We start from the raw sequence: 21662 nt of genomic DNA, 5'->3' as shown, positions 1-21662 counted from the left end.
ATGTCGTAGTCCTTGAGTTCATGCTCCTATAGGAACGTATGGAAGGTTATTTCTGGGTGTGATGTTCAGAGGATGTGAGCAGAGCGACACAATGAGAGTTTTAGCTCGGCGCTCACGGAGCTGTATTCGCTCTCCCAGCTCTGCCTCCTCACAGCCGCTGTAGACTGGTGAATGTTCACTCTTCGTATAGATGTAAGGTGAGGGTCCAGTTTTTCCTGCTTTTTCTTTCTTCTAAAGATAAAAATATGGCCCAAATCCTTTTGCTCACATGCCCTGGCGAGTTCTCCTGTTGTTGGTCCACAGTGGACTGTGACAATACTCTGCATTGTTATTCACAACAGAGGAGATCCAGAGAGGATGCTGATGGCCAAATTGAATTTCTGACTGAATGAGGAATCAGCTGCTTGCGGATGGTCTGGAGAAGGCCGAGTCTCTATGTGGGGCTGCTGTTGGAGTGCCATTCATACATTGCAGATCCTCCAAACCCATTAAAATTCAGAGTCTAGTTTCCTCTGGCCAGGTGGAAAAGGGCTCCTCCAGCTGCCGAACAGCAACAAAGCTGCTCTGGGGTCACAGTAGAAACATGTAATCCCTTCCCTGCTGCTTTGAGTGACAAGAACACCCCATAAAGAGTTAATATCCTTAGCCCTCAGCTTTGCTACATCTGCAGGACTTTGTTTAACCCTCAGGGCCTGACTCGGTTTTAGCAGCTTTTGATCTTTCACAAAAGAAAAAACCTTTCAGACAAAGAAGGAACTTTAATGGATAAGTGATGGAGACAAAAAACAACAGCCAGGATTCACAGACAATTCTATTAAAGTTCTGACCCTGAAAGAGACGTCTTTAAGGTGTTGGACAAATTGCAGAAATGAGTCGTACAATAAGGTCAAATGTAGCTGAAGTGTTTTAAAACAATGACATAAAAGTGTAGATGTAACCGAAAATGCAGTCATTTTGTCTTATTCTGGCAGTTTACTGCACCAGCGGTTTAAGCAGCAAACCAAAAACCAGAGAGACTAAAATGAAAGGAATAAAAGTGTAATCACACGCTGTTGTCAGTGCTCTCCATAGCACTTTATTCTATTGTGTGTTGTACGTGGACATCAAACGTGACTCACTGGAGGAAAAAGGGAAAGGAATGAATCACATTTTTAGTGTTTGGATATTTCGTTTACCTACCTGCTAATTTTGGTGTAGAAGAGGCACTGTATTGTTGCTAAAATTGGACTTTTTCTGTGACGTTCATGAGCTGATTTCAGTGCAAATACAACACAGGAGACACGTAGTAAAGCTCTGAACTAAACATACATGCAAAGAAAGTGCAAAATAAAGTATTTAAAGATGGTTTCTAATCAAGTAATAACAAAAAAAAAATTTGTGTATTTATTCCTTACCTCAGGTGTGAAAAGTAGAATTCTGTCTAAATTTGTGGATAGAAATAGTTGTTTTGCAGCGTCACCTCAGGTAAGAAGAGAATAAAAAAAAGAAGAAGAATGCAGGCGAGCCAGAACCCACTGAGCTTTTTTCCGTCCTGGTGAAAAGAATGAATTATTCAACAGTAAGCAAGCTTTCAGCTCGCCATTTGTGTTGCCTTTGATCTACGAATCAGGAGTTTGCATGAATGCCTGTATTGTCATGTCATGTTTCCAGTGTGTGAATTATTGAGAATAGTGCCGCCCCCTAACCCTAACCCTAACCCCCCCCCCCCCCCCCCGCCACAGCTGCTAAAGTTTACACGGCAGGTGCACTGGATATCGTTGGCTGGTTTTGTTTTGTGAGCTCACGTGAGCTCGGGTTCGCTCTGGGTTGGCCTCACCTCAATATTCGGCGTGAAGAGAATATTTGGGGTCGTCGACCTTCAACAAACATCTCCATTTTAGTGACGGAACAATAATGTGTAGGCGTACTCGTGGCATGCGTCCAGACAGGTGCAGTTAACAGGATCTCACCTGCTGCTGACAGATATAACACTGCTATTTAACAGCTTTGATGAAAGATCTAAGATTGATCCACGTTTGGCTTTGGTTAAAACCATGTAGTGGGTTTTTAAAGGCCATAGTTTGAAGCATGGAAAAGCTAATATCTTGATAATTAAGCTAATTAAGTGGCCTCTTACCCCAAATAAAAACATCAGAATTGAAAGCAAGGAGAAATATCCATAATTACATAATTATAAAGATAAAAAGCATAGTGTTTTATAAATTACCGCCTATTTTGTTGTGCATTTATTTATTAACATAAGTAGAGCTGAAACGATTAATCGATTATTAATCAATTACTACATTAATCGTCAACTATTTTGATAATCGATTCATCGGATTTGAAGAGTTTCTTTGCTCCACATAAACAAAGCGATCATTAAAACTGAATCATTTTGGTTTGTGGACAAAAACAAAGACATTCAAGAACATCGTCATTTCCAGGTTTGACAAACACTGATCGACGTTTTTTAACATTTTCTGACATTTTATGGACCAAACTATTCATCGATTATGAAAATAATCGTTAGTTGCAGCTCTAACCATAAGGTGGCAGCAGGAAGCGTTTGTTGAGTGGACTGAAGAGGTGTGGAAATTTGCAATGTTCCTTGAATGCATCAACAGCAAACGAAAACAAACGGACACAGTCTGACGCGTCCACAACCAGGAAAAGAAAAGACTTGATTTTCCTGAGGAGTTAATGATCTCAGTCGCTAGTTTCAGGTCTCCATCGGTCGAACATCAGGCCTTGAAGAAGACATTTCAAGCGATGATGCACACTGGGACGTTGTTATTGAATATTTATTGACCTTTTTATGTGCCGTACTAGTGAAAGCACATGAAATATCGAAGCCGCTCGGTTCACTAAATACAGAAGAATGCTGCTTATGCCCGGCCAGATGAGGACCTACGTTACTTACTGCAGTTCTTGTGTTCTTCTGTTCAATGATGATGAACCACTGATAGAAAAATGCCTCGTCCCCCCCGGTGAATACCACAGATGCAGCTTTTTAGCACGTGCTTCATTGTCCCATTGAGTCGTGATAACAGTAAGATCCATTAATTGATCCTGAGGTGAATGTGGAAAAATGTCTCATTGTATGGAGAGTTTGATGCATTTCGTGGAGGAGTAGAGCAGATCCATGGCACTGGTTGGCTACAGCTGGACTCATAATTAGAGTGCCTCCTTACCTATAATTTGTGTAATAGTTTTGGGTTTGCAGCGCGTTATTACCATATGAAAGGGCTAAGCTGGGGTCATGTGCATTGCTGCAGCAATTAGAGCAGAGCTGAGGGCAGAAGAATGTTTGGAGCTGTTGTTAATTGGAAATCTCTACAAAGCTATGCTTTAATTATAATTTAGTCCGAGCCATACTGTTTCAAACCCAATGTATTCAGCTGCCTTTATTTTCTGTAATAGTATGAACAGCCAGGTCTGTTTCCTTTCAAAGCATCAGGCTTTGAAGAGAATGAGATTGAATTAGATTAATTTGAAAGGAGGCTGCTGCCGCTGCTGCTGGATTCTTTTCTTTTTTTCATGCTAATGTCACATTTTTTTTCATGGGGAAATGGGATCTGGTTTGTTTAGAAGATGCAGTACATACCCTCTGTTTTACAAGGTTACACAGCCTGTAGTCAGGGACCTCGGGCACAAGGGTGCGAGGACCTATTGGAATTGCTTAGATTATTATCATTATTGTTATTATTATTATTTTTCTCTCCACTGCAACTCAAATTTGACCCCCTAAAACGGACGAAAATTGCCACAAACATCAGAACTGGCGAAAAATTTGATAAAATAATGGACTTGCGAAAAACCAATGCAAAATGGCCCAGTAGCGCCCTCCACAGGTCAAGTGCCTATGGAGCTGGACAGAATTTAGTTGCGACGGATTTCGCGAAATTGGGTGGCTATAGACGACACCATGACCTCAACTCAACAGGAAATCAGCCATCTTGGATTTGGCGTATTCCTTGGCATTTCGCAAGTTTCTTAACCGAGCTTGCTCATCTAAGGGCGTTTATCCCAATAAGATGAAAAACGTGTGAAATTGTACTAGACCCATCCAAGATCGAATGTTACGAGAATGTTTCCCAGATTCAAAAGGGGGCGTGATCACGATCGTAACTTTGGCGAATTTCGATGGCTCGGCGGGAAAACACGAAATGCGCGATAACTTTGCTATAAATTGACCAATCGGCATGAAACTTCACAGGTGAAACGAGAAGAACCATATAAGGTTCTTCGGCTTGTCCTAGGAGAAACCTTTTTGTCCCAAGGTAGAACCTTTTTATAAAGGTTCCACCTGGAACCCTTTTTGAAAAGTTCCACCAAGAACCCTTGAAAAGCCCTTTATTCAGGGAAGGGGTTTTAAAGGGTTCTCTGGATCAAAACGGTTCTTATTTGAACCATTCGTGTTACCAAGAACCCTTGAAACGAGACATGTCCACGAACGCAAATTTGACCTAAACTCGATGTCGGCCATCTTGGATTCGTTCTTCTCCCACAGTTTTGTGTAATCCCCCACATATCTTATATTTTACATTTAAACTTCAACTTTAAATTGTCATCATTCGGCAGAATTATTTTAATTATTCATTATTCATTCTCTCCATGTCATATGATTTGATTAAATTAGTAAAAAATCTTCCAAATAAGAAGGGAAAGACCGTTTTAAAACAGCTGCAGCAGCTGAAATTATGGCAATAACTAAACATTCACACAGACACTGATCCCATAACGTCCTCGTCTGCCTTCATACAGTCGTTATTTTATAATTAACCAGTCTCTCTCTACCCCCCCCCCCCCCCACCTCTTTTCTTATTCACACAGGTCGAAATGAGCTGATAGCGAGATACATCAAGCTCAGGACCGGGAAGACGAGGACCCGGAAGCAGGTTAGACAAAAGAGAAGACGTCTCTGTTGCATGCTCTGTCAGAAAGCTGTCGAGTGTGAGTGTGAGTGTGAGTGTGAGTGTGAGTGTGAGTGTGCAGAACGCTGCCTTTGTTTCTGCGGGAAAGAAAATAAAGCTAGACGGAGAATAACAAAGCCTAACTGTGGAGGAAGCAGACTCCTCCTCTTTTACTGATAATGAAGAGAATTCCCTGGATTAAGATTTTCAGAATGTTTGGAATCCACTACATATAATATACTTAAAGCATTTATCTACAGCATATTACAGGGTTTCTGAATCAGTTACTGAGCACATAACTGATCTATAATCTGTTGTTGTCATTCTTAGAAATATAATCTTAACAGTGAAAGTAGATGATGAAGGTTGTGTATATTTCTGCCCTTTAGAAGCCTTTAATAATACTGTATGAAGGTCAAAGCCTTCATAGCTGAGTACCATCTCTGATCAATGAGAGAGTATTTGCTAGGTAAATGAAATCTAAATAAATATCTTTCCCACACAGGTGCAATATATATAATAATTATAATCCTGTTGATTCAGGTATTTAATGGACCTGATAATGAGCTTCAGTAACAGCTGACTGATCTTCTCTCGAAACAGGAAGTTCCCAGACTCGACTACTGACTTTAATAACAGAGATAAATAAGCAAGTGTGTGTGTGTGTGAATTGATGAGTCTGGATCAGAAAAAAACATGGTGGTTTCTCTCTGTGACTGTGAATGAAAAAGACTTGTTTACTTGTTTACCTTCAGCTGCATCAAAGGTCTAAATGTGTACAATTGAGTTGAAATTACACTTTATAATCGCCTGATTGTGTAAAGTATGAGCTGTTTTATATTTAGGAGGCGGCGGCCATTTTGGACCACCATGTTTTAACAATAAACATAAACATAGGGTGAGGTGAAGCATATTTTGCTGCAACAATCAGCTAATTTTTACACATTGTTCCTTTAAATTGAAGGTGTTTATGAGGACATATTTAATAACGGCAGCCATGTTTTTCCTCGTCAGTTAAATGTTTGTTTGTGTTAGTTTTAGTTCAGATGTGAAAAATGTCCAGCGAGGACAGAATAACGCTGAAGTGTGTGAGTGAATGTGGGCCGAAATGCCTCGTCCAGCTCCCATAAGAATACGAGACGAGCCCATTGTCATTCAGCACACAGCAGATCACATCTGTGTGCTCTTAATGTGTGCTAAAGGGGCCTGCATCCTCCTTAATCAGTTCACTTAAATAACGACAACACACAGCATAACGCTTTATTGGCTGTTATCGTGGTGTGTGGCTGGGACATGCTTCCGTTATGCACCTTATCTCCCTGAAGTGTTTCCTCTTTTTTTTTCCTCAACAAAGACATCATGTATAATCCACTTTCTACTTTTTTGTTTTCTTGCTTTTTTATTTTCCCCTTTTCTCTTTTTTTTTTTTTTAATGGAGGTGTCTAGTCACATACAGGTCTTAGCAAGAAAGAAAGTTCGAGAAATCCAAGCTGCCATTAAGGTACGTCTGGCTTTGCCCAGTTGTAGGGGGCTTTTCATTGCCATGGTTACAGGTTCTTCCTTTGTTTTCCTCCCCTCCCCTACCCCGCAGGTGTCTAGTCACATTCAGGTTCTTGCCAGAAGGAAATCTCGTGAGTTTCATTCCAAGCTAAAGGTATGCGCTTTCCTGCTTTTGGGCTTGTTTGGTTGCTGTGCGTCTTTGACTTCCTGTTTCCTGCGGTGACAGAGTGAATGCCTGGTGTTCTGATTCCTCTTAACCCAGAGCTTCCACTTTACTGTCGTCTGTTTCAGGTTAACTAACCATCTCTAACCCACACTCAGGCATGCTGTCACTGTCACTGTCACCTTTCATCTGTATGTGTGTGTGTGGCTGATCATCGTATCAATGAAAATAAAACACTTTAGATTAGGGAACACATATTCACCATTAACTAGGTGTTTACTTTAGTGTATAAGTAGCATAGTAGCCCGTTATTAGTCATCAATAAGCACGTATTAACACCTTATTCTTCACTCTTAGAAATAAAAGTGCTTAATAGAACCATATAAGGTTCTTTGGCTTGTCCTTTTGGAGGGTTCCACCAAGAACCCTTTAAAACCCTTTATTCAGGAAAGGGTTTTTAAAGGGTTCTCTGGATCAACATTGTTCTTACTGGAACCATTAGTGTGACCAAGAACCCTTGAAAATGTTTTTTCAGAAGCAAATGGTTCCAGGTAGAACCTCAGCCCTTGTAGAAGAACACTTGTGGAACCCTTATTTCCAAGTGTATACTCTTAGAAATAAAAGTGCTAAGTAGAACCATATACGGTTCTTCGGCTTGTCCTCATTGGAGAACCCTTTTTGTTTCCAGGTAGAACCTTTTTATAAAGGTTCTTGGTGGAACCCTCCAAAAGGGTTCCACCAAGAACCCTTTAAAAACCCTTTATTCAGGAAAGGGGTTTTAAAGGGTTCTTTGGATCAAAATTGTTCTTACTTGAACCATTAGTGTTACCAAGAACCCTTGAAAGGGGTTTTTCAGAAGCAAATGGTTCCAGGTACAACCTCAGCCCTTGTAGAAGAACACTTTTGGAACCCTTATTTCTAAGAGTATATGCACTCTTAGAAATAAAAGTGCTAAGTAGAACCATATAAGGTTCTTCGGCCTGTCCTCATAGGAGAACCCTTTGGGAGGGTTCCACCAAGAACCCTTTTAAGACCCTTTATTCAGGAAAGGGGTTTTAAATGGTTCTCTGGGTCAAAATGGTTCTTACTGGAACCATTAGTGTTACCAAGAAAAAGCAAAATTTGCTTCTGAAAAACCCTTTAATGGTTCCAGGTAGAACCTCAGCCCTTGTAGAAGAACCCTTTTGGAACCCTTATTTCTAAGAGTGTACCTCTATTATGACACAATTACCTTTTACCTACATAAGGTGTTAATACGTGCTTAATATTTACTATTAAAAGGCTCGTATGCTACTTAATAAGCACCTAATTAATGGTGAACATATGTTCCCTAATCTAAAGTGTTACCAACAATAATATAATGGCAATAATAACAATAGACAGATGAATTGTGAGCTCTCTAAGGCAAATTCGTTGATAGTTAATCGCAGTAGAAGCAGTGGAAGCAGCAGTAAATGAAAACGAGATCCATTACAGTTCATCCTGAGCTGCTAACAAAATCCATGACAATCATTTCCAATAACTGTTGACACATTTCCCTGAAAACTGTCGCAGGCTTTTGGCACGGAGGGAAAAAATAACGTCAGGGATGACTTAGTTAGTTAGGAGACCATGAATGTTCATATTTCATGATTCACTGAGACGTTCAGGATGGACTAGAATGGAGCACGGTTTAGTGGCCATACTGAGAGTTCACAACAAACTTGACTTTTTAATGAAGCTATAAACTCCAGTACTCGTCATAATAAGGCCAACATTTTCATATATTATATATTATTATATATTTTCCCTATTAATGGTTTGGTCCATAAAATGTGGAAAAAATGTGGAAATTAAGATGTTCTTGAATATCTTGTTTTTGTCCACAAACCAAAAATATTCCGTTTTTAATGATTTATTTGTTTTATCGAGCAAAGAAACCAGAAAACATTCGATAATCTAAATTCTAAGTCGTCTATGTCTTTTCAACTGAATTAGGAGCATTTTGCACCGCTGAATCCATCCGTTTTTCTCAGTCAGGTCAGGTTTTTATGCTAATTTGATTTAGAAAAATCCGATCTTTTGACTAAATTGATGACATTTTTGTGACATTATACCACATTTAATAGCAAAATAAGCACGGTAAGCTCGCTTTATGGAACACGTGACTAGATTCCTGTCAGGAACAATGGTGTATTCACCGCAGATGTAGCAGAATACGTGCAGATTATTTTTGCAAGATCTTCTCGTCGAAGTCATTTAATTCACTTTTAATATAAAAAGAAAACAATTAGTCATAAGTTGGCACATGCAAAATCTTTAGAATTTGTTTATTGCATCATATGACGTGAAAATACCCGTACATGTACATGTACATCAACATTATCCTAAATCAGCTAAAAAAAAACGTAAACAATAAATTTGGTGTTATCAAAATAGTTGACGATTAATTAAGTAATTGATTAGTAATTGTTTCAGCTCTACTTATTACTCTGTAGTTTAAATGTGTAGATGTGAGGAAGCATGGTGCTGCTGGTGAGGGGCTGACAGCTGCAGCTCTGAGCACATTTATCTCTTTACGTCTTTTCTTACGAAGCAGAATTCTGCTGCGCTGTGTTTAATAAACGAGGAGGTGATTCCACCTCCGCCTCCTTTGACAACGCAACCCCGACTTTCCTGGCTGTCAGCGGCTCAGTGTTGTGCATTCAGAGCACGGAATAATGGTCCGTAGTGAAGCTGGCTGTTTTCTGAAATGCCCTCTCTCTCTCTTTCTTTCTTTCTTTCTTGTTCTTCCTTCAGTCCGTTAACAACTCCAGACTCTAACTAACAATGCCGGCGTGGCTGTGAGTCGCTGCTTCCCTTCCTCCCGAGTTCAGATGTCATTATTTCAGAGCAACGCTGACATCTGTCATCATTTTCCATCATTTTTTTTTTCTGGAATGACATATTCAAATGGGACAAATCAGTTTGAAAGGAGTCGTCTCGAATACTATTGACCTGTAATGTATCAAGTAATGCTTCTATATCAAAGGAAAGCACACTTTTCCAAATGTACCGTTTTCTTTTCTTGGTTACCCTGCGATAGATTTTGACTTTCACCCTTTTCTCGATTCCTGTGTTCAACCCAATTTAATAACTCCCCCATTAGTTTTTGGTCTTTTGGGGACATATTTAAAAACATGTTTTATTAATATATTTGTGTAATTGGGGAAAAAGATGATTTTTGTGTCACTGGTAAGGATATGGTCAACATTAGAGCTGAAACAATTACTCGATTAATCGATCACTAAATTATTCGTCCATTTTTCTCAATCGGATCAGGTTTTTATGCTAATTTGATTTTGAAAAATCCGATCTTTTGACTAAATTGATGACATTTAGCCCGAGCTTTATCCTGATCACCAAGTTTAATACCAGAATAATCATGGTAAGAAAAAGAATTTTGCATCATATGACGTGAAAATACCCGTACATGTATCCTAAAATCAGCTTAAAAAACGTAATAAATTTGGTGTTGACCTGTCTAAATGATGAATCGAGTTAAAGCTTTTTTCATGATTAAAACAGGATTTCTGATTGTTTTAGCTTCTGTATGTCTGTATTTATTTTAGTGCTGTCAAACGTTAACAGCGTTTAACGGCGTCAACGTTAGCGCATGACGCGTTTCCATGACGACTGGCTGGAAAAAGACGAGCATGACGTCTTGTTTACGTGCCGCGACAACAGAGTCCAGGCACTGTTTACCAGTTAGCTGCGTTAGCTGCATTAGCTCCTTTCAGCGCCGTTAGCGTTAGCCTACAGTGGAACTGGAGCGGTCTGTTTATTAAAAGAAAAGAGCAGCGCTACAAATAACCAGCGTACCTGTGTACTGCGTATGTGTGCCTCTGTTTTTAAAGTTTAGCGTTACTTTAGAGACTCATTTTAACAATCGGGAGTCACGTAAACATGACGTCACGCGCGTCTTCTGTCAAACGTTAACAGCGCTTAATGGCGTCAACGTTAGCGCATGACGTGTTTCCATGACGACTGACTGGAAAAAGACGCGCGTGACGTCATGTTTGCGTGGCTCCCGATTGTTAAAACGAGTCTCTAAAGTAACGCTAACCTTTAGAAACAGAGGCACACATACGCAGTACACAGGTATGCTAACGTTATTTGTTAGCCGCTGCTCTTTTCCTTTAATAAACCTCCAGTTCCACTGTAGGCTAATGCTAACGGAGCTAACTGGTAAAACGGTGCATGGACTCCGGTGTCGCGGCACGTAAACATGACGTCATGCGCGTCTTTTTCCGGTCAGTCATCATGGAAACGAGTTGTGCGTTAACGCGCGCTAACCTATTGCACAGCACTCATTTATTTGCTCCATAAAACCACTAAATCTAAATTAAAACTAAAAAATTTAAATTGTAACAATAAAATAAAATGTTCTGACATTTTATGGACCAACGGATAATTCGATTAATCTGGAAATTAAACGATGGATTAATCAATAATTAAAATAATGGTTAGTAGCAGCTTTACTAAAGATTAGGGATGCACATGTAACCGTCAAGGAAGTAAATGATAGTATATCTAATGTCCTCGGGTGTAATCTGTGAGTGTGTGTGTGTCAGACAGCTCTTTCAGGGGCACAGTCTGAAGGAAAACAGACAGCTTTTGTACGAATCCCTGTCTTTTCTCATTTAAAGCAAATTAGAGTTCAGCAGGAAAAAGAAGAAGAGCACAACTCGTGGGCATCAATGAAAACCTGCTGTTTCTGGTGCCGTCTGTGGCATTTCAGTCAAATTACCCGTCATTAAGTTACTGTTCTGTTGTTTTGTCTCCTCAATGAAAACCACTGATCACATTGTGTTAAAGTATAAAGAGCGAGAGACGCTTTGCCACAAAGAACAAGGATCATTTGTAAATACACATTTCATGATCCTTTTGTTGTGAAGCCCTCATTACACATGTGTGTGTGTGTTTGTTCTACTGTGTAAAGAAGCTTGGGCCCTAAAATTAAAGTAGAATGATTTTGTTTTTTATTATTATTGTTTGGAGGCTTAAACATGTTGAAAATATGGATTTACAATAAAACCCTTGTTTGTTTGCATTTAGGTTACAAACATGGTAAGTAATCATTTTTCTCTTTGTGGTTTGCTTTCATTAGGCCCTGCCTCCACTTTTGGCTGCTAGTGATGCATTTTGTGCTTCTGCCATAGACACACAATAGAAACACACAATAGAAACACACAATAGAAACACAACTGCTGCTGTGGCCTGGTCCTCCCAGTCTATTGGGGCGCACGTGTGTGTGTGTGTGTTTGTGTGTGTTCTTGTCTTTCTATGCTTTTGTGGACCCGCCCCTGACAAACTACCTTTTATGTGGGGACATTTTTCCTTCTGGGGACATTGATGGAGTAAAGACATGTAGGTGCGTGTGTGCGTGTGTGCGTGTGTGCGTGTGTGTGTGTGTGTGTGTGTGTGTGTGTGTGTGTGTGTGTGTGTGTGTGTGTGTGTGTGTGCTCTTGTATTTCTATGCTTGTGTGGACCACCCCTGGCAAAACACCTTTTTTAAGGGGACATTTTTCCTTATGGGGACATTATGCCCGCTCCCGAATGTGGTCCCCACAATAGGGTAGAGACATGTAGATGGTTTAAGGGGACATGTACCCACATTTTTCCTTGTGGGTACATTACTGTGGTAAAGACGTGTGTGTGTACGTGCGCGTGCGCGTTCGTCTTGTCCTTCTATGCTTGTGTGGACCACCCCCTCACAAACTATACCTTTTATGTGGGGACATATTTCCTTCTGGGGACTTTAATGGGGTAAAGACGTGTGTGCGTGGGTGTGTGTGTGTTCTCGTCTTTCTATGCTTGTTTGGACCACCCCCTGACAAACTACCTTTTATGTGGGGACTTGTTTCTTTATGGGGACATTTTTCCTTATGAGGACATTATGCCACATTCGAATGTGGTCCCCACAATAGGGTAGAGACATGTAGGTGTGACATTTTTCCTTCTGGGGACGTTAATGGGGTTAAGACATGTAGGTGTGTGTGCGTGTGTGTGTGTGTGCACTCTTGTCCTTCTATGCTTGTGTGGACCACCCTCTGGAAAACCACCTTTTATGTGGGTACATTTTTCCTTCTGGGGACGTTAATGTGGTAAAGACATGTAGGTGTGTGTGTTGTCGTCATAGTGTTATAGTGCATCTTGCTGCTCGTCCTGCATGTTCACCTTCAGCTTCTGTCGCTAGTGAGAAAGCATGGGTTTGCCTCTGTGTGTTATGTGTATTGTGAGTGTGTGTTTTTGCTAAAATTTTTGCAAGTTGATTCCAACTCAAAACACAAGTTAGTTAATGCACGTTTAACACGTTACGATATCCCATAACGACACCGTTTAACAATGCTCCTCTCTATTTACAGTTAATACACGCTGATGATTTCAGTAGGAAACATTTAGCGTGTGATCGTTCGGTGTCCTTCAGTTTCCTCTGCAGTGTTTTCCGACGCTGAATGAGCTAAATTAGTCAACATTTAAGTGCATACCACAGCTCACTATTGTGTATATTGGAATTTCAAAGGTAATTGTTTGGCACATTCCTTTAAAAAAAAAAAAAAACACCCACACCTACACAGCAACGCTGATGCGTCTTCTTTTTAACCTGCTCGTTGTTTACTGTTGTGAGAGAGGTCAGCGGTGCATTCAGCGTGTTTTGTTTAGAATCTGCTTGTTGCTGCCTCTGCAACATGCTCCACCGACCCCCCCCCCCCCCCTCCTGTGTGTGTGAGTGAGTGAGTGAGCGCTAAAGCCTTTTGTGTGACTGCTGTTAAAGGACCAAGCCGTGAAGGACAAAGCCCTCCAGAGCATGGCCTCCATGTCCTCGGCCCAGATCGTCTCTGCCACCGCCATCCACAACAAGCTGGGCCTGCCAGGCATCCCGCGCCCAGCCTTCCCTGGAGCAGGGGTAAGAGTTTCGCTGGCACCCTGTTCCCGATCAGTGCTGCCCAGCTTCACCCAGAGCAGCCATGAGGCCAAACACACCAACCCCCCCCCCCTCCATCCTCCCTGTCCAAATCACATTACACACCATCAGATAAGCAGATGATCAAAAGGGAGTGGTAGTCAAGATAACTACATCCACCGAACACGGAGCTAAGAAGCGTTTTCATCACGTCGCTACAGCCGCTCACAATAGGATTTCCTCTGTTATTTGTCCTTTGTTGGTTATTTATACTCGTGTCTAATTCTCCAGTTATGGCAGGGAATGATTTCCGCCGGTCAGCCAGGATCGTCGCAGGAGTGAGTGTGAAGTTTTCCCTTTTCTTTGTCATAAAGAAAAACAGAAAACTTTGAAAAAACAGCAGTGATTTTAATGTTGTCGTGTGTTGTCTTTCCTCCTGCGCTCCAGCATTAAACCTTTTACGCAGCAAGCCTACCCGACCCAGCCATCAGTCACAACAGCCATAACAAGTAAGACTTTATTTTCTCGAAGTGAAAAACACATTTGCAGTTTCTGAATGTGACGACACTGAAGTGGCACTTTTGGTTTGATTACTTTCCCCCGACATAATCTCAGTGCTTTGCTTCTGCACTGACTGTAAAGGTTGGTTTTGATACTTTGAACCTTCTTACTTTTCACCCACAGCTTCTTTATCTGCAGTCGAGCAGCGGCTGATTTAAGACTGAAATTCAAAGAGTTTTTAGCAGTTTATTTTTCCTGGCTATTTTTATCTTTACTCATCGAGTACTTTTTTTTCTTGAAGCTGCATAAACTTAATGAAAAAGAAATCCATGATACTGGAGAAAATCCTGGCACGAAACTTTAAGTTTTATTTGAGATTTATATTTTTTTTGTTTGGCCTCTTAAAACTTTCTTATTAAAATAGGATGATGATCAAAGTAAAACCTCTAAAAGTAAAAGTAAAACATCTCGAGGATTTAGGTAAATTGATTGATTTTATTCTTGTGTCAAAGTACAAATGAAAACACTCACCAAAAACCTACCCATAATGCAATATTATTGAAACTGAATGAATTCTTCATCACACTAAGAAATCAAAGTACGAGACTGTACCTAAAAAGGTACAAAATCAGGGTAAAAGCACTTTGTAGCTTTAAATTGTGTACCTGCTTGTTTGTACCTCTTAAACAGGGCTGTCAAACTCATTTTCACTGAGGGCCACATCAGCATAATGTTTACCCTCAAAGGGCCAGATGTAACTAAATATAATGTAAAATAAAGGTAACTACTCCGTCACATATTGCTAAATAACTTTCCCTATTTATTACTTATTCAAGTTACAAATATGATGCATTCAGGATGTAACCTACTCCGCAATGGTGATGCCGTCACTTTGCGGGTAAGGCAATCGCCATGCATTGTGGGAAATGTAGTTTGTTATGTTTTGTATTTGTATGCAATAAATACAAAACTCGTAATGCTTTGTATATAAGATTAGCGCCACAGTTACGTCACACAGCTATGAATCTCAGGTTCGCCTGCAACAGCTACTTTTTGGGTTATGAATTATAATACCTATACAATGTGTTTGTTTTCCATTAAAAGTCAGACTTTTATTCATCAAAAGAGTTGCAAAATGAATAGAAAATATTGTCAAGACATTGACAAGATTAGAAATAATGATTTTTATTCTAAATAAAACAGTTTTCAGCTGCGCTAACTTCATTGCACAAGGTTTTCTAATTATCCAATAGTCTTCTAACGCCATTAGCAAACACAATGTACCATTAGAACACTGGAAATGGGCCTCTATTCACCTATGTACATATTCCATTAAAAACCAGATGTTTTTCCTTCAAAAATAAGGACGTTAGTGTAGACCTGCAGGTCACATTGGTTTCATAGTTTGCTGTGCATAGGACTTTCATCGTATATGACACTGCACCATCGCGCCAATACAAAAACAGCAGAGACAACTCAATATACTCTTATATAATTAGGATATAATCCTGGTTTTCCTTCAGGTTATGAGTCCACAGCGGCTCCAGCTCCCACAGCGCCGGCGTGGCAGGGCCGCTCCATCGGTACATCCAAACTCCGACAGGTGGAGTTCTCCGCCTTCTTAGAGCAACAGGGAGACCAAGACTCGGTGAGTAGAGCGATGATTGTCTCATGATGTCACAGCGTTAATCTGGATCTTCTGCTCCTATCAGTGTCAATACAAACAGTCTAAGGAGGGAAAAGTCTGTATGAGCAACTGTACACGAATCACTGTATTTAAACTAACTGAGAACAAAACACACATCAGTGGATCACGTTTCTTAGTTTATTTATATTTTTATATTGACATCACATGACAGCAACCATTCGTCTTCATCACACCACATGTTGCTATAGAAGGCTGCTCTGTAAGGCCAGCGCCACGAGAGGCTTTTTAGTCGCATTGAAACTCTTTTTTTTTTTTCTGCTTGTGGTCGTCCATCGTGGTTTTTTTAGATCATTTAAAATTCACAACGTACAAGTTTAAAAACACCGGTCAACACCAAATTTATTTTTTTGTTTTTTTTAAGTGATTTAGGATCATTTTGATGTGCTGAATCCAAAAATCACACTGGTTTTGCTCAATCAGGTCAACTTTCTGAACAAAGCTTCATATTTGTTTTTAACGTTTTTGTTTACACGTACGGTTATTTTCACGTCATATGATGCAAATGATGTTTTATTTTATATATATATTACTAATAAATGAAATGGCTTCGACTAGAAGATCTTGCAAAAATAAACCTTTCATAAAGCGTGCTCACTGTCATTTTTGGATTCAGCGCTGCAAAATGGTCCTAATTCAGTTGAAAAGACTTACTTTTTTTTTTTGTAACCCACAGATTACACAATCTGTAGAATAGGAACAGATTACAGTGTTGTTAGTTTGTTTTTTGTTGCCTTTGATGCAGAAATATTGTTTGTCATGTGTCATGTGAGTGAAGACAAATTTATTGCTTGTGAATTTCTGTTTTCACATCTTTCTTGCTTATATTGTCACACCTTTAATCCCTGGATTTATACCAATGAAAGAGTTCGTCTTTGTCTTAATTGGAGCAGAATGACGGTTCTCTAAATCCTCACATAGCTAATGTCACTTGCTAATCTTTAGCTGTTGTAAATCACATTTCATGTTAAATTCAAACAAGATGAGCCTTGATTTGAGTTTATTTCCCAACAATTATGACCTTAAAGAGAGTTCAACCGTGTCGCTGACGCTGTTCACTGACTCTTTCAGTACAACAAGCACCTCTTCGTACACATCGGGCAGACCAATCATTCCTACAGCGACGGCCTGCTGGAGACGGTGGACATTCGTCAGATTTACGACAAGTTTCCAGAGAAGAAAGGAGGACTTAAAGAGCTTTACGGGAAAGGCCCACAGAATTCCTTCTTCCTCATAAAGTTCTGGGTGAGTGATTATTGATTATTGATCCCTTTAAATCAACCATAGACCGGAAGTACCAATTGTTTTTTTTGGGTGTATCTGCGACATTACCTCGTTTATGAAGCCCTGGAGGTTCGAAACAAGCCGCTGAGCCACTGCTGAGAACGCTGTGTTGTGTTGTATTCTCGGTTCCGACTGCGGGTCAAAGGTCGTCAAAGGGACTGCGGCGGAGGAGTCGTGACCACGCTATTTTTAATAAGTAGCAGTGCATCCACTGCTCCAGAAGGGGGAGCTGCGCTTCTGAGAGTTACGTAAACAGCGGTTCTCCTGAACAGCAGATCCTCCTGCTCCGGGCACTAGTCCGGGCACATCCGGTTGCGTACATTGAACCGCAGAAGAAGAATAACGTCCGTTGTGGAGGTGTTTCACGAGCGACAGTGTCTTCTGACTGTGGGTCTGACTCCGGGTCAAAGGTCGTCAAAGGGACTGCGGCGGGGAGTCGTGAAGAAGCTATTTTTAAACACTGTTAAAACAATGTTTTGATAATGAGGAGCAGTGCATCCACCGTTCCAGAGGGGGGAGCTGTGCTTCTGAGAGCTGGTGCTGAATATGTCACTTCCGGGTATTGGCCAATCACAACACAGTTGGGAAGCCGGGGTGAGAGTTGAGTCTGAAATATCGCGGCTGGGGAACAGCGTCAGTTTAATGTTTAAGTCTCAGCCCTAAAACTTAACCAGTTACTCAGAATTGAGGTTTCTATCTCATTAGAATCAGGTTTTTGGTCTCTATGAGGACTTCTGGTCCTGACTGAGTCCAGAAAGTGTCCCAAAGACAAACAGAAGAGACTGAAATGTGAGTCCAGTTGAGGTCTGAGTGTAATCAGAGCGCTCTCTTAATGTTTGCTGACTATATTTGGTCGTGCATAGCAGGGGAGCGTTTGATCAAAGCTGTCACTAATCTAGTGTAATATCTCCAAACAATGGAGTGACCTAGTTGCACTGCTAATGGCTGTATAAACGTCGCATGCATTTCCTCCTCCATGCAAAATGCTAACTAGCGGCAGCCAACAAAGTAGGGGCGGGCGCGCACTCTGGACCAAGTCCTCTCAAATTCCTTTTGAAGTGACCGACCAATCTGAATTTTAAATGAAAGACAGAATCTGCACAATAATGAAGGAATAACTGCTTTGCTTAATGAAGGAGGAGAATGCTGCAGGAGGACGTCTCCTCTCGTCTGTGCACCATAATGAACAGGATGTTCAGGGCATAAAAAGGCTGCCCCTCCAGAGCAGAGCAGACCAGTTCAACCTTATAAATCAGTCTTTTAATGTAACTTCATTTAATCCTCCTCAGAATCTTGTTCCCAGTGTGTGGAGACATTAACGTACGTATTCTCATGCAGCCTCAGATCCTCTAATCTGATAATACCACAGAAATTCTTAATGCAGATTTTTACAGCAGCTAACTCTGACTTCCTGTAAAGGTGCAGACTCAGTGGTGCTGCCTCAGGTTCATCACTGCACTTTATACTAATGTCTGTGTTGCTTATTTTTTATTTTTACTTCATGTTACTTCACTGTTTTGGTTCAGTTTGTTCTGCAGCAGAGGGAAAAGGTTTCTCAAACCCGTTTAACTTTTCCTACTCGATACCAGACAGAGTTCATGAGCAGCTGTTGAATTTGATGCAGCACACACACACACACACACACACACACACACACACACACACACACACACACACACACACACACACACAGCACTTAGAGGAGCAGATAAATATCTGAGTGAATGATGATGCTCCATGTCTGCTGGCTGATGTCGAGTAAACATCCCAACTATTTACTATTTACTATCTGTTTAATATGATGAGGAGCAGCAGGAGCAGGAGGAGGAGGAGGAGGAGGAGGAGGAGTTCTTCATGTTGTGTTCAAGTCATTTATAAACTGATGACGACCCAGATTTCAACCAAACTACACAGTAACATTAACCTACGATGACGTACACGTTATACTATTTTCAGCTACGTTATTTGTGAAAATGCTGAAATAAACAAAGTTTACAATTGGTAAATAAAAGTATTCTGAATCCAGATCCACATGTCACACATAAATAATATATTTGGGGTTAATGTTACCCAAATACAGTCAGTAACATGTTTTTTGTGTCACTGCTTCATTATTTTTGTTCATTTTGATGTTTGAAGTAATTGATTCTCTGTATTTAAATGAACTGATGACTCTTTCAACACATCTAATTACATTTAAGTTGACAATTACACAATAATTACATAATATACACTTGTATTCTTATAAATATTGAGCACACTTTTTCATGCCCTGTATTCATCTGTTTGCCAGGTTTTATTTGGTTTTTTTTCCTCTGAACAAAGAGTTTCCCTGATTCCTCCCCCTCTTCCTTCTCTCCAGGCCGACCTGAACTGCAACATCCAAGACGACGGCGGCTCTTTCTACGGCGTCACGAGTCAGTACGAGAGCTCGGAGAACATGACCATCACATGCTCCACGAAGGTTTGCTCCTTTGGGAAACAGGTGGTGGAGAAAGTTGAGGTACGGATTTACGCATTTTTAACCCGAATCTGAATCGCAATGAAAATCTACCCTGTTATATATTATATTATATAACATTTGTGTGTTTTTTGATGAATTCTTTTGCTCCTCAGACTGAATATGCACGCTTTGAGAACGGACGCTTCGTCTATAGAATAAGTCGCTCTCCCATGTGTGAATACATGATCAACTTCATCCACAAGCTAAAACATCTACCTGAGAAATACATGATGAACAGTGTGCTGGAGAACTTCACCATCTTATTGGTAATTACTCCACTGACCTGGAGGGGAGAGGTCCTTCTCTCTCTCCAGGACACTCATTCTTCTTCTGTTTGATTGTTTGTGGCTTCAGCTTCCTTTGGGAAAAGAAAGAAATAAGGAGGGGGTGGGGAGTGCTGAGCTTCTCCAGCAGGTTTGACATTCCTCTCATTCCACAGAGGATGAAATGCTATGTGAGGAACCTCATTATCTGCAGGAGAAACCCCAGTTATTCACCGTCACACACACAGTCTTCAAATGTCCTTCAGAGACACACAGACGACTTCTCCACACACCACTGAAATCCTTTTTATCTGAAAACTCTGGAGCTGCACTTTAGCAGCTGCAGACACCTGAGGAAGTGATGACGCTGGTCTCTGCATCCACTTCCTGATCTGTCACACTTATCATGTCACATGACCGTCCTTCCCAGAATCAAACAAAAGGCTCCAAACACCAACACAACACTGGCAGGAAACCTTCAGTCCATTAAAGGTTTATTCCTGTGTTGTTTTTGAGGAACAGCTCAAGTTTATTAATATAAAAAAAAACAATTCTCTTTTCTGGCAGGACATCGTTTAGTTTGTCTGTCTGTCTTCTGATTGGCCAACAGGGTTACAGTGAAATCCTCACCTGTTGTCTTGCTTTGCTTTTGACTGAACCAAACAGAAGGTTTTTTGGTTTTTGAGAATTTGAGTTGTGTTTGTTGGAATTATTTTTGAAAATGAAGGAGAAAAACAAAAATACTCCCGCATGACTTGACTTAAATGGTTCCGTTTGTCTCGACAGATCAGGGTTTCCCCCAGAAAACCCGCTAAGCCCGGCGGCCCACGGCGCTTTTGTAAAAAATAAACAAATAAATAAAAGTTCACAGGATTTTTTAAAATTATGACTATTATGTGTTATTGTAAGACATTTATGACAAACTGCCCTTTTATTTCTGCGCACCGCCCCTGCGCTGTTCTCTTCTCCCTCTCCTGCGCCGTTTGTCGCTTCTGCGTCTCCAAGCGGTCATTTCATATCTAAAGCAGACTGGATCATTTCTCTACGTGTTTTATCCCCACATAAGAATAATGATCTTTATGACGAGGATGGAGTGCAGTCGCGATGAAGTGCAGGTGATCCGAGTAGATCTGAGTAAAACGTGGTGACAGACTTTTCATCGTTTTCACTCCGTGGTCTTAATCTTTGTGAAAGAAGACACTTTAACGCTGCAATTACGGGAATAACAGATGAATCAGATGAGCTGATGTCTTTAGTTAACTGCTCAAAGATAGAGAATGTTCTCTGGTGTGAAGTGAATGTCGCGGGGAGTTCATAATCTGTGCCGCACGCAGCCAAGTTTTGCTTTTGCACAGAGACTTTCCAGTGTTTAACAGGTGCTTTTCCACAGTGTTGTAGCTGTGTTTCGACCGTCGAATTATCGGTGCATCCCTAAATATAAAATCTTTATTGACAAGAAAAGCCATGGTGTATGAAAAAAATCTATTTTAAATAAATAAACAAGCAACGCTAAGCCTGGCGGGGGAAACCCTGGGTTAAAGTTATTAATATTAATAATAACACAGTGCTGGTTTTTCTGATTGCACTGCTTCTCTTCTCCTGCAGGTGGTGACAAACAGGGACACCCAGGAGACGCTGCTGTGCATGGCGTGTGTGTTTGAAGTGTCTAACAGCGAACACGGCGCTCAGCATCACATCTACAGACTGGTGAAAGAGTAAGAGCAGCATCACACGATCCCCTTCTCTTTCCATAGACTCACCAACCCTCGAACACACGTGGCAGTGCCTCCACCTGAACGTCACACCTACGTACGCGACTTTCTGGTCCCCGGTCTCGAGGGAGAATGAGTTTAGTGTAAATGTTTCTTTGACTGCAGCCGTGCATCGCGGTGCAGTCGTTTTCGTGTCTAAATACGGGAATTCACG

The 21662-nt window shown here is 40.8% G+C and overlaps 1 protein-coding gene across 1 annotated transcript in view; it reads left to right on the top strand.

Annotated features, from left to right (window-relative positions):
* The window catches only part of tead1b (TEA domain family member 1b), a gene marked incomplete at its 3' end in the record, with an annotated part of 34330 nt that extends 12875 nt beyond the window's left edge, over positions 1–21455 (top strand). Inside the window, exons 2-11 of the mRNA XM_083890635.1 lie at positions 4813–4877; positions 6484–6546; positions 13352–13483; positions 13772–13818; positions 13928–13989; positions 15505–15629; positions 16758–16931; positions 19333–19473; positions 19587–19739; positions 21342–21455. Of these exons, the coding sequence (XP_083746761.1) occupies positions 4813–4877; positions 6484–6546; positions 13352–13483; positions 13772–13818; positions 13928–13989; positions 15505–15629; positions 16758–16931; positions 19333–19473; positions 19587–19739; positions 21342–21455 (1076 nt within the window). The remainder of the gene's footprint in view (positions 1–4812; positions 4878–6483; positions 6547–13351; positions 13484–13771; positions 13819–13927; positions 13990–15504; positions 15630–16757; positions 16932–19332; positions 19474–19586; positions 19740–21341) is intronic.
* Between the last annotated feature and the right edge of the window lie 207 nt (positions 21456–21662).

The sequence above is a fragment of the Microchirus variegatus genome (assembly GCF_963457635.1).
Source record: "Microchirus variegatus genome assembly, chromosome: 6".
In the NCBI taxonomy this organism is placed as follows: Eukaryota; Metazoa; Chordata; class Actinopteri; order Pleuronectiformes; family Soleidae; genus Microchirus; species Microchirus variegatus.
Note: the sequence above shows the minus strand (reverse complement) of the source record. Positions and strands in the feature narration are given on the sequence as shown.